At 40.9% G+C, this 13,421-nt stretch overlaps 3 protein-coding genes and 1 long non-coding RNA gene across 4 annotated transcripts in view; 1 reads left to right on the top strand and 3 right to left on the bottom strand.

Annotated features, from left to right (window-relative positions):
• Nucleotides 1–2,095, bottom strand: part of vkorc1l1 (vitamin K epoxide reductase complex, subunit 1-like 1) — a 3,186-nt gene extending 1,091 nt beyond the window's left edge. The window contains exons 1-2 of the mRNA XM_037269807.1: nt 1,766–2,095; nt 683–792 (exon numbers count right to left, since the gene is read on the bottom strand). Of these exons, the coding sequence (XP_037125702.1) occupies nt 683–792; nt 1,766–1,956 (301 nt within the window). The 5' untranslated portion in view covers nt 1,957–2,095. The remainder of the gene's footprint in view (nt 1–682; nt 793–1,765) is intronic.
• The window catches only part of LOC119133713, a 15,851-nt gene extending 10,870 nt beyond the window's left edge, over nt 1–4,981 (bottom strand). Inside the window, exon 1 of the long non-coding RNA XR_005100182.1 lies at nt 4,812–4,981. This is a non-coding gene — a long non-coding RNA (uncharacterized LOC119133713). The remainder of the gene's footprint in view (nt 1–4,811) is intronic.
• Nucleotides 4,196–5,818, top strand: znhit3 (zinc finger, HIT-type containing 3). Its single transcript, XM_037269806.1, has 5 exons — nt 4,196–4,363; nt 4,569–4,600; nt 4,682–4,741; nt 4,807–4,893; nt 4,981–5,818. The coding sequence occupies exons 1-5, from the start codon at nt 4,296–4,298 to the stop codon at nt 5,175–5,177; spliced, it is 444 nt and encodes a 147-aa protein (XP_037125701.1). The 5' UTR covers nt 4,196–4,295; the 3' UTR covers nt 5,178–5,818.
• On the bottom strand, nt 5,706–13,421 carry LOC119133705 (unconventional myosin-XIX; the record flags this gene model as incomplete). Its single annotated transcript, XM_037269799.1, has 24 exons — nt 5,706–6,452; nt 6,532–6,858; nt 6,928–7,013; nt 7,747–7,876; nt 7,972–8,120; nt 8,625–8,704; nt 8,768–8,838; nt 8,908–9,015; nt 9,094–9,231; nt 9,336–9,512; nt 9,596–9,709; nt 9,942–10,063; nt 10,144–10,217; nt 10,376–10,541; nt 10,815–10,905; nt 10,966–11,042; nt 11,109–11,205; nt 11,302–11,404; nt 11,475–11,544; nt 11,605–11,737; nt 11,874–11,987; nt 12,113–12,261; nt 12,428–12,552; nt 13,285–13,421. Coding segments are annotated over 24 exons (2,952 nt in total), but the record flags the coding sequence as incomplete, so codon positions are not given.

Here is a 13,421-nt window from a genome sequence, read left to right as displayed (position 1 = left end):
TCGCTTGAGGGCATTTTGGCTGATTCTGGTACCGAGTACACACCCAAATCTGTGCACTCGACTCACATGTGTGTGCATGTGTATGCATGGAGGAGGTTTGGTGCTTCCCCCCCCCCCCCCCCATTTGATTCTTAACTAAAAAATTGAAATTTTATTTGTAATACGTTCTGTGCAGTCGAAGCATGTCACTCAGATTAATATTGCGTTTGTGGAATATGAATTAAACAGGCAAAATCCACCTGTTTTCATCCATGGCGGGAGGGGGCGGCCATTTTGCCACTTGTTGTCAACTGAAAATGACCACAGATGCCTGGCACACATAATGCAGGTCACTCAAATTTCAACTAGACAAGTGTGTAAAATATTCTACAAATGGTGACTGAAGGCAGTGTGTATGATCAAATTGATCACTTCCTTGAAGTTAATCAATTATTGATGACTTACTGTAACTTATTATAACTCAGAGGGCCTTTAAAAATAAAATAAGTTTGATAGCCACATTAAAATGTGCCCACAGCTTAAAATGCAAGAATGGCTTAATGTCCGCTAAATTTCATTGGAGTGTCATGTGAGACAAGTGAGTCAGAAGTAGCCGTGACATTCAGCTTTAACTGAGTTGGCACTTTTTATGGAATGGCCACAGATACTAAGCAAGCATTTGTGATGGTAATCGTCTGCTTACCTAGAAGGAGTTGGAAAGCATAAAAAACAATTCCATAGACACTGTTGGGTTGGTTCAGTGCACTGTCATTTCCAAAAATGGAGCCCAAGAGTCCAAATCCTTGACCCCACCTAAAAAAAACAACAATAGAATCAAATAATTCCACAAGACATTTTCAAGTTTTGGTCAAACATTGTCCATACAACACAGCAGAAAACAATAAATTGCAGAACAAGTGGCATGACCACTAAAGGGTGGATAACAATATTTTAATATTGTCCCAGCGTAACTGGAACATTCATTAAATTACTCAAGGCAAGGGCTTGACTGGTTACATTCCAACTTTATTTGTGTAGTGTAGAGATTCGTTTAAATAGTCACTAGGTGGGGTTTTCTTGATTTGTTTGCAGTTGTGTGGCGGAATTACTTTCAAACTACCAATGAATGTTGAATTAAATGGTTGACTGGGTCAAGTACATGTGATTTATGCAATGGGGAAATAACCCTCAAGGAGCAGCTGTGCTGTAGATTTGAGGAAATGCTTTTAAAGAGTCCTCAGGAGAAGAGGCGTGTTCTGTACCATGAGGTGAGCGAGCAGATGATAAAGGTGGGTGGTGATGTTAGCTAAAATGGCAGCTAACAGAAGAGCAACAAAGTTTGAGACATTTTAAGGATTTACAGTGAGACAGATGAGAATCAAAACATCACAGTGAAACAGAAGGAAACTTTTGCACCAGCCAAACCTTATCTTTTTTTTCCCATTCGGACTGACTAATGTCCCCGCGTACACATGCGACGGTGTGAAATGAGACAAATGAACAAATACCGAAGGGTCAAGAGGGAGTAAAGGATAACTACCGGGCAGTTAGCTTATAGAGCATAGTTAGCTTCATGCTAAGATAGCTCGTTGCTATCAGTGGGTTTAATTTAGGCGCGATGACTAAAATAAAGGCTGCAGTAACTAAGCTAAACCAATTAGCTAGCCGGAGCATTTTGGGGGTAGCATTAAGCCAAAAAAGCTTTGGCCCGGATTTGCTTTAATAGCAGTCACATTCATTGAGCGATGAGCGCCACCGTGAGCGCCCTCGGCTGAATTCAAATTACCTTGAGCTGAACACTCTGGAGCAGCTGATGGAGCTGCTGACGTCGCACATCGCCTGATAAGTCGGATCCCGGGCCTTTTCCCTTTCGATGTGGAACGCATAAAGGGACAATAGGATGCCCAGCAGGCAGACTAGGAGCCGGGCTATTCTCTCCCAGCGCGGGGTGGACACTCTCAGGACGGGCGCCGCCATCACTCCCTCGACGAGCCTAGCCGGAGACACGCAGACATACGCAACTCGCTCGCCTGAGGACTCGACTGCGACGTGGAAAGGCGTCAGGACGCGCCACACGGCGAGGGGGCGGGACACGCCGAAGCCGCCGCCGCCTGGGTACGGTCCCAGAACAAAAGCACGCCAGCACGGAAGCGCGTACCGAGCGAGGAGATAGAAATACACCTTCCAAAAATATTCAGCAATAATTTATGATTAACAACTCATTTTTAAACAAAAATAATAGTTAATTAGTCAACAATTTTTGGTGTCCTGTATTTCCACAAGAGTATTTTTCTTAAAAATTCTCGTCTACGTTTTCACAAAGCAATTACAATATGACGATATTTGGTTAATTACGTATTCTTATTGCATGCACAGCCGCTTAAAAAGAATTTAAAAATGAATAATGTCAAGTGTTACTTTTTTAATATTTTGTTCTATATGTTATATCATATTTTAGCTCGCTTGTCCCTCTCATTTTATGCAAATTCAAACAGTGAGTGACGGTGCACAACGTTTGCTCTGTCACTTGAGCCAACGAGAGTCACGTGACTCGGCGTATATAAACACAGGCGTGACATCAAGTGTTTACTAGTTACTGCAACCGACAGCTGATCGCCGTACCTGCACAAATGGCGGCCGACGTTGAAACACTGTTTTCTTTTGAGGAGGCCCACTACGACCAATATGATTATTATAACCTAGTTGAATACTCGTGTCACGTCGGTGGAAAAGGAAGGTCCAAGAAAGAAACGGAGCTCAATACCAATCGCCGTTCCCCCGCTGGACACGAAAGGAAGATAGCCACTAAATTTTACAACAGCGAGATGAAACGCAGGAGAACCAAAAGCTCGTCTTCTTGATGTCTCCGGAATCGCCTTCTCGAATGTTTACAGGTTTGAATTGTTTTACTGTTAAATGTGGGGGATTGTAATTTTTCTTTGATGGCCTTGCGTCTGTTGCAGTCCTGTTGCCAAGTGAACAACAACAGAACCTTCATTTTCGTTTTGGTGTTTTTATTGTGGCTTTAAAGTATGTGGCCTAGTACATGACGTCAGAAGGTCTCTGTATGAAAACAAACCACATAGGTTGAAAAGAATGTTATAATCGTAAACCAGTCAAATGGGAAAAAAAGTACAGCTGTAACCGAGCATACCATCGTATGAGGTGGGACTACAAATTCTTCCCGATTTGCAAACTAGTTCATACGTGCAGTTTAGTAACCTCGAAACCAATCATGATGTGCAATTGTATTAAAAATAGGCTATGAATACAAAATTGATGAACTGCAAGCACGATTTTATCTTATCCTACGTAAACTAGTTATTTGCTGAGAAATACAATGGGCTGAATGTGATTTAATAATATTTACTAAAATTCTGCATTAGTGACATGTTCCGATTTAAATACAAATTCAGATTACATCCGCTGGAGGAATGATGACAAACACGAGGGTTAATCTAATTTTGCTTTTTTTTATCCCCCCCCCCCCCCCCCCCCCCCCCCCTTCCATGTAGGTCTGGACCCCATGCTGTATGCTTAATGTTGACTGTGGCCAAGAGTCTCTTTCTTTCCTGACCTAGAAACTTAAGTGATCAACATGCCCAATCACGTGTCGCTTGACAGCAGTTCTGTCACTCTCGCTCTTCATCCTCTACTACAGGATCTGATCATCTCAAATTACAGTTGTGCAAGAAGTGTTTGTGTTGAGCAAAGTAGGTCACCCATGTGTGCTTGATCCATATGTAAAGACAAATGTCTTGGGTGGATCAGATATTTTAATGTATTTTATTGGAATAAACTTGATGTTGTTGGATTGAGTATGTTTCTATTCTATTGAATGTTGTTGATTTAAAATATGCCTTACATAAACTTGATGTTGTTGGATTGAGTTTGTTTCTATTCTATTGAATGTTGTTGATTTAAAATATGCCTTACATGAAACAATTCCTTCAGGTCTGAAATAGACCACACACACAGCAAAATGTGTTTAATGTAGATTACTACACAATGGACATTAACATTTAATTAAAAAAACAAAAACAGCGGTTAAAATTGTGCAACGAACTAGTTTGCATAAAAAAAACGTGTTAGAATTTCACAAGATGTATTTTTTCCCCACACATTTAAAAAAAAAAAAAAAAAAATACTGTATCGGAAGCGCTGTACTGCTTTCACAAAACACGAGTTGCTTGCTTTTATTTTGAAGGGTATGGTGGCCGGAAATAGCTAAGTGTTTCCGGGTCATTGCCTCGTGTAGCTTCCTTTTCAGGAAATAGCCTACGCAAACATTCAGTAATTTACTTTGTTGTATCACGATGCGGCTATGTAAAGTGTGCAACGAGCAAACACCCAAATACAAATGTCCCGTCTGCGAAATAAGATAGTAAGTACGAGAAGATAAGTGCGAGATGTTTTTACTTGTTAAACACGTGTGTGCTTCCTCGCCGGGTTGGCTCGTGTTTACAAGTGCCACTTCGAAAAATCCAACATTATAAACTGGAAAAAGTTTTTTTTTTGCGCAGTGCTTCTATTATCAATATTCGCATGTTATTAAATCAACAATGTATAAACTTAATTTCTCCTTTCAGTTGTTCTCTTTCCTGCTACAAAAAGCATAAAGGTAAGGAGAAGCATTGTTGTAAATCAGTTTAAATAATGAAGCCATTGATCAGTAAAATAATACTTGATCTTGCATCATCAGATTTGTGCCTTCCTGTTAAGCAGCTGATACCCAATGGAACAAAGGATGCTGTCAATACGGGTATGCTCCACTAAATATCTCTATAAGATCAGAGTAATCATAAGAAAATAACACTATTTGTTAAGGAAACACAGACAAGTGGAGTGAGGAGGATCTTCTTCCTGAAGAGGACATTGCTGATCTAGTCCCTCTAGCGAAGCTTCAATTGTTAGGTATGAACTGAAGATTTTATTTCACACTGAGATGTTATTTTCAAATAGTCTGATGCAATTAATAGTCCCCAATGTATTATTCCACAGGTCAATCAAAAGAGCTTAAGGATCTTCTTTGTAATCCCCACCTAAGAGAATTATTAAGGAGCATAAACAGTGCAGACAACAAGGAAGCAGCAATGAAGGCAGCTATGCAGGAGCCCTTATTTGTGGAGTTTTCAGATCGATGTTTGAAGGTTGTAGAAAAAGAAGCCCACCCAGAGGAGTGCAGTGAGGACTGGTAAAGTTGTATTTACTTTGAGAACGATTTTCATAAAAACATAATCAGGAATGTTAAACATGGGTCATTTTGTAATGTCATTTATTTTTACATATCAATTATTTCCATTTTTATACCTTACCTCCCATGAACAAAAGCTAGTGAACGAATATAAACAATTCGATTTTCTTCTATGAATCATGCGCGCATTAGTAAATGGCACAATATTCAAAAATATTTTACAATCGATGGATGAAACAAGTTCCAAATATTCCCATGGGTTGCATATTTTAAAGCAGCAGTATGAACAACTTGATTCTTTTTTTCCCTGATCACGTGATTTGTTTGGTGATGTTGGAATGTGCAATATCTGCATGTGATGTGCAAGAAATATATATACCCACTTTGGTTCTGCAGCATACAAGAAAAATTATATCTTGATATTTGGTGTGTATGTCAGTCTTTCATTATTCAGTAATTAATATCAGCAGGTCGTTGGTGATAACGACATTGATCACGACTCAATGCAAGGAAAAAGTAAAAAAAATACATGTACATTTTCCTCAAGAGGTAATATTCATCTGTTTACAATAGTGCTTGTCATTAGTGTCCAAAGTTAGGGAAATCGGGCTTTGGCGTTGAGTAAAATGTTCAATGCATGTCCAACTGCTCATCGTTTCTGTACTTTTTGCACAACGTCTACTCTCTTAAAGTACGAAATACAAAATTAGACATGCGTTCTTACTCATTTCTTCAGAGAAGGTCAAATTAAGTTCACCTGTAAAGGTTATAGTTCGTTTGAATTTTGCTTGAAAGCTCACTATGCAGAACATTTTTGTCAACAATCTTTCGCACTGATTATTTTTTATAGTGGGTCTGCACGCCCTGCCATGTACATTCCCTTAAATCATGTAAAGCATGTCATATGTACACAAATACCTTAAAGTATAAATGATTTGAGTCAGAAAGGCCACTATGGAGAATCGCGGCTCTAAGTTAGCAGCACCATGTAGCAAGAATACCTTATTTGGCCTGTGACCCAGAAATGTAAGGGCACTTTTTTTTTTAACCTGATTACTGCATTGAAACGCCACCTAATGTTGAAAAGTAATGTGACCAAATTTCTCTTTGTGTCACATGACATTTCTACAAAAGCACCTTACTCATGGAAGTCGGCTTACAAACTTTAGAGCGTCTTCTCCAACAGGATTTCATTGAAGCCGGTCACATTACTCTTCATCTCTGGTTGCCGGTTTGCATAAAGCAGGGGCGACTGTTGGCAGTGCAGTTTGACGGATCCCTGAAATGTGGTTGAAAAGTACTTTTGTAAGAACAATTGAAGACACCAAACAGAAGAAAATATAGGGAGGCTTCCTCGCCTTGGGTTGAGCCCGAATGGAGGCGATCCCTTGCGTGTTCTGGTTGGTCTCCACCTTGTACTCTCCTCTCTTGCATGGAAGATTGAGAGAAGCCACCACAGACATCATCTTATGAAATGCCGTGGCCCTCATTGACACAGCGATGGACGGAGGCGAGGGCAAAACCAGCCCCATAGGCCATCCCCGCACTGTGACGGGCTCCTGGATGCTGGACAGCTGCACCGAGCCCCGTTCCCTGATGATGGCGTTTAATTCTGGCAGGTCCTCCTGCATGATGAGATCTTCTACGTCATCGAGCTCCGCCTCAGCCAATGACTTCAGCAGTGCCTGATGTGAGAACCCAACAATCATCAAATGTTTGCAGTTAACATGAGGCCCAGCCCTGTCAAATCTCACCCTCCACTTCTTCCAGGATTTCTGAATAAGCGCTGCAGCTCTGTCCCATCTCTGGACCCGTCTCCTGACGAGCCAAGAACGTACCGCTGCAAGAAGCATACAAATCAGCTGTAAGTACTTGTTTTTTGGAAACTACAGCAATATCTAGCACAAGTGAGCTTCTGAATCTTTGAATCAACCAAGTGCCGCCACAAATACAGAAACTATGTAACTGACATCCTCAGTCAATGATTCTCAGATCAGATGGTACAACTGAACTATTTGTACAACACAATAACTGTTTAACTTTAACGGTTTCACACCAAGCAACTTTTTTACGTGAATTTAGACAAGAATGTCATTATTTCAGGATACATACACATGTTGGGTGCTGTGCCAAGATATTCTACTAATCAGTGTACCACACTACGGTGTTATTGCTCCACCTAGTGGGGGGAGCTAGTAAACTACACAAGGCAAACCTACAACCCTAAATGCGGATAGGATGGATGAATGTTACTTTTAGCCTAAGACGGAAAACACACAGAATGTAAACATATTCTAAATAAAGCCGACCTGAATTTAGATTAATCGTTACATCCAGAATGAGTTTAATTTGTCTAGAGTTTACAGTAGCATTATTCTAGGGGGAAAAAAACATGTTTGTTTATCAGGCGGGCCAATGTTGTGTCTGACTTTTTGCTGCTTCTGACGGGCTAATCAGGATGATAAGATGCTTCCCGCTGATTCCTGTTTGTCCAGACAGCCAGGTTAAAACGGGGCAAAATAGAGCCAACGGACCACATGTAGCTTTAGCTCATGAAGGAATTATAAATGTACCTGCTTGGATTACAGTAGCAGAATGTCGCCGCTCATGACGTTTGCGCCGTTGGTAGCGTATCCAGCAGCACTGGATGCAGAAAGCGCACTTAGAGAGAATCTTCTTCCTCCAATCTTCCAGTAAGTCTAACTGTTGGCCAAACCCAGAAATAAATAGGTGAGCATCCAATGACAAACTAGGCATAATAAGTTTCTGTTGGAGAAGTTATTTTATTAATTACTCACCATTGACTGGGTGAGAAAAACTTTGGTCTTCCCACAATGCACCAAAGATTTGGGTTCCCTTCTCAGATGTTGTGCTGGATGTTGAAACACCAGACCAAGGAGCCTCTGCACCTCCTGCAGATCATTTTCCTTTTCACAGCCTACCTTCACTTTTTGCACAATAAGAAGAGAATACGTTGAGAATAAGCAATAAATAAGAGTGTTCAGCGCACAAAACACTAAGAAGCATCGCAAATGATTTAGCGACACCTCTTACACATGAATTTCAAATCATGCCTGCAGACATGCAACTGCAAAATGTTGGACACTAAAGATACTGGACAGTGGGTTAAAACAAACAGAAATCCAAGCACAATTAACAGCATTAAGCAATAAGCAAAGCAAGCTCTGACAGCCAGACAATGCATGCATTTACCTGGAAAGTTCAAAAGGAGCTGCATTTTTGTTTTTATTAGACAATCCTGTTTTTATGCAAGTGAAATGTCCCAAGGAGAGAACTGAGGGTCAGATTAACTAAGCGCGCTAGTGAGGGGGGAAATGAGAATAAACCAGAAGACCTAAAGAGAGGAAATAAAATCACCATTGGCCCATAGTAAACATGCCAAACGATCTTTTTTTCTTCTTTGGTTGATTCAGGAAAAAGTTGGACTCACCAGGATTTTGCGCTTCGGACTTGGAACTTGAGTGTGTCAGTATGCATCCATAGCGTTGTATAAAACACTTGAATGGAATTCTGTGAACAAACATATCGATCAATAAACCACAGGAATGAGGGCATTATGAGAAACCGTTTTACCTTATAGGAAAGCCGGCAGCGCTTATGTGTATTGTCTCGACAATCCCACAAGCCTCCAACTGCATGGTCACCTGTCAACAGACAATATTAACATTTCTCTCACACATAAAAAAGGACTTCATTGTCCTCTCCAGGTGTACCTCTTCCTTTTTAAAGATGAATGGCTTGCAGTCTGAATTGGGTTTAATGCAGCGAGTGTAGTGAGGAGTTGTGGAGTGGAGGATGTTCATTAAGCTCTCCAGAGAGTTCTGCAACCACCAAAACTTGGGTGTTATTTCCCGCTTTACACCAACACGAGTCATCTTCACGTCTGAATCTACTCCGACCTTGAATTTTGAGACTACGGTGACTTTACTGAGCCCCTTGCTTGAGATGTTCTCAGTTTCCTTTTCTGTGAAGATTTCCTGAAGCAGACAATTATCTGACAATTGAAGCAGACTGATGATCTCAGGGGCCACTGGATCCTGGACCAGATAAATGAGCACACAAATTGAGAGAGACAGTAGCCATCCAAGGCCTGAGTTAGGCACAGATCGTAGAGCATGATGTACATCGATGCTAAACGCACCTTGTTTTTCTCCACCATGCCTTCGATCTTATAGTTGACTTTGCCAGCATAATGGGCCACAGTGAAGTGTGGCACCTTGCTGAATTTATCCCAGTTGATGTTGCCGCTGTCAGCAAGCTCCTTCTCTAGGCGAATCCTGAGCGCTTTGGCATCCGAGGCTCGATTTAAACGACTCTCCTAAGACACATGGGCAGATAATAAAATGGTACTTTATTGTGGGGGAAAAAAAATACTGAAGGAACCAAATGGCAGAAAATTACCTCATCAAGAAGAGAAAACACACTAATAGGGCTTCCTTCGAGGAGATCCAGACAGCTTTGGTTATCTTGGTATTTTACAAAGGACCATTGCAATCCTTCAGACACATATTCTTCCTTGGGAGGGGGGGGAAAAACCGTACATGCGCAAAACATTAATACAAAATTTAATAATCGCACGTAAAAGATCATTAATAATCCTAGCAACAATGCCCAGGTTTGAGAGTTACGCTTGCCCAAAATTAACTGAGAATAAGCACCTTAGATAGAAATATTCTAATGTATTTTATTTAAAAAAATATATATAAGAAAAAGCAAAACGGAAGTACGGCAAAACAATCATTTGTACCTGCTGAGCTCGTAGATAATGCGTCACAAAGTGCTGCTGGAGTTTTTCATTGGCGTAGTTGATACAAAGCTGCTCCAAACTGTTAGTCTGGAAACATTCAAAGCCATACACATCTAGCACACCTGTATAGAAAACAAAACATAGATGCAAAATGATAAACAAAATAAATGAAGCCTTCTAAACGGACGAGGGCGTAATGTACCTATGAAGTTGGACCAGGTGGATTTGTCGGCACAAATACTGTTGTTGATAAATGTCACCAGCCATTCAAATAATCTGTAGAGAAAGACAAGCGACAGTCTCACTGGTGTTTACTGTCCACAAAAAGATATCATGGTTTAACATTTCAGAGTTTGATGACAAAAGGTCTTGGACGCAAACAGCATAATGGGTGTGTTTACTGTATTTTTTGATGATCAACTGCTTCTTCTTACTGGGCATAGGTGACTTTAGCAAGGCAATCTCTCCGCACGCAGCATTCTAACTGGGAACAGGGTTTGTGTACACTCTGCCTCCCTGCTTTTAATGTCCTCACACTTAGACACGTTTGAAGCTCCTCAGCAGGGATTTGCAACAGTTCAGCAGCCCGATGCAAGGAATCTAAAACATAAAGTTGCGTCTCAAATCAAGTAGAACATCTTGGAAATGTTGATTGTTTCACACATGTTGTACAGACTCAACATCAAACTAAATATGTGAATTTCAAATTGTTAGCTTCAATCTTAAATAATGTGGTTATTCCACATCATGATCTATTTTATTGTGTGTAATCAATCAACAAAACAGAAGTTTTCCAACTGAAAAACATTTTTTCGAGATATTCCTATTTTTTGGGATGCACCTGCATTTGCATATTATATTCCTGAGAAATACCTTTGGACTGTTCCTGTATGTCACATGGCTGTGATTCATCTGATGAAATTGAGAATTTCACATTCCCCAGATGCAGAATACCTGCCAGTATCTACAGCATAGAAAAATATATTGAGAACAATGCAAATATTCAGAGCAAAAGCAAGATTACCTTAAATATCTCTCTCTGCCTCTCTGTATCGATACGTAGATGGACCATCGCATCAAGTGTCTCTTGAAAACAGTCCTCTGCAAGACATTCAATACACAGCTGTCACTTGGGATGGCAACATGTAAATATATCAAAATACCTACCCTCAATTGTTTTTCCCACATTTGGCAGCCACACAAAGTGGCGACCATGTGGCATCTTCCACTCTTTTCTCTGCTCTTTGGTAGCTGCTTTCATCATCTAAAACACAAAATGCCCATGGTCAATGTAAAGAGACGATTCTTAAGTATTTGTGAATTATACAACAGGATTATGAAGTTTTCTGTATGCCGTTACCTGGTAAAATATGTGAAAGTTCCTTTCATTAGCTGGTTGGTAAGCAACTCTGGTCTTCTCCAGTAAATATGTCTGCAGAGATGCTCCTATTAAAAGCTGACACCTACATATAAAAACAGACAAACAGGTCGAAATGTTTATTGGCATTCGTAAATGCGCCTCATGTAAATTACCTGTCAAGTTGGAGTTGGATGTACTTTCCAAAGCGACTGCTGTTGTTGTTGCGAAGTGTGCACGCGTTGCCTGCATGGAAGGCGGAATGTTTACTTGTGTACCGCGCCAACAAGATGGCTGTGATCATACCAAAAGCTTCCATTATGGGGTTGGAGTCCAGCACTCTCCTCTCTATCCTCTCTACAGTGTCCTGCTTCTCCACCACTGATGAGGAGGCTGCCACTGTGGCATAGTATTTCATCAGGCAGCGAGAAGTCCATGTCTGTGGAAAAAATAGAAAAAAGACTGAAGCCTGATACAATCTTACCATCTGTCCATTTTCTACTGCTTATGTTGCACGGTGCATTAAATCACAATTCCTTCTTCATCCACAATCCCACTCATCACAAAAGGTCTACCTTTCCCGCACCGCTCTCCCCGCTGATCACCAAGGACTGGTCCACTGGCCCCAACTGGCCCTGAACATTCCTGTAGGCTTCCTCTGCCACAATAAAGATGTGCGGCTTAGGCTCCTGGAGAAAAGACATCACTATCTGTCAATATGCTTTAAAACTCCACACTTTTAAGGTCACTCAGCTATTAGTAATTATAATAACACCACACCTCTGCTTCCGTGTCACTGTGTGCATGTAAATACCTTGAGCTGGGGAGCATGGTGATATTCTTTCATCACATCCAGAGAGTAAAGGTCAGGAACAGGTTGGAAGGGGTTAAGAGCCACCAAGGTGCAGCCAGCATGCGTGTAAAATACTTTCACGCTGTATCTGGCCTGCAGGCATCTCAGCACTGTCACACAGACAAAAATAGGTCTCATTAGGCGTGAGGAAATGTGCTGCATCATTTATTTGAATGCCCCGATAGGTCGAGCAGGTTTTCGGTCTGGAATGGTTCACTGTAGTCAGGATGCATTACTGCAGACGCTTGAATGAATATATACTGTCGCTATTGTTACCAGTTGTTGGTGTCACAGGATTGACTTTGGTGAGATCGTCATACGTGTGCAGCTGGGCTTTATCATCTATAAGGAAGGCAAGAATTTCATCCTCGAGTGAGTCAGTGAGGCACCGATCCTTGCACCTACAGGGAATGAGTGAACCAGAAAGAAAGTTTGATGATGAATGCCATGTAAAAGATGTAGATCACATTCTATATTCCTACAAAGTGACTTGCTTGAGGAGACGCTAATGGGCCAAGGATTAACCTACAGTACATAATCCCTCTAGTAAAAGTGTCCCGTTTAATCTTGTCAATCACTTTCACTTCAGCCTGTCCCTCGAGGATCACATGGATTGGATGTGCAACCAGGACTGTCAATGTGTGGACAGGGGTAGAAGTTAAACTTTCCAATCCCTCATAGATTTCATGTTATATGCTATGTCTACCAGTGAAGTAGACTGGATGACCAAAATACAATACTTTATTTACATTTATACAATCCAGAACACACTTCCTGTATTTTGCTAGTTAAGTAACTAATGTTGAGGACGGCGGAGAGATAACGCCACATTTACAAGCACTGACACGCTGCTGTTGCTCTTGTCCCACTTCACATTCCTCAATGGGAATAACGTTCCACCATTTTAGAGTGAAAAAGCAAGTTAATTTTCGTGTATCGTCTTGGATCAATTGCTTCTTCAAATGCCTCGTTTAAAGGAATAACACTTCTAATGTATTGAGCCATTTGACAGACGTTTGACTTCAAATGCCTCGCTTAAAAGAACAATACTTCGAATGTAATGACATATGTGACAGTGCCTTCATTACGAATCAAAGTCAGTCGCGAGCGAATATTCTCTCATAAAGCTTTTTGAAACTCCGGTTTTTTCCCAAAACTTACCGCTCCACCGCCATTGTTGTGTCCCGCACGAATATATCCGCTCATAGAATTCATAGCCTGGGCTCAGACGAAGAGTTGTAATAAACACTATTAGGTTGTTAAAACACTG

The sequence above is a fragment of the Syngnathus acus genome, chromosome 14 (assembly GCF_901709675.1).
Source record: "Syngnathus acus chromosome 14, fSynAcu1.2, whole genome shotgun sequence".
NCBI lineage: Eukaryota > Metazoa > Chordata > Actinopteri > Syngnathiformes > Syngnathidae > Syngnathus > Syngnathus acus.
The sequence above is the reverse complement of the archived record's forward strand: the minus strand, read 5'-3'. Positions and strand labels throughout refer to the sequence as shown.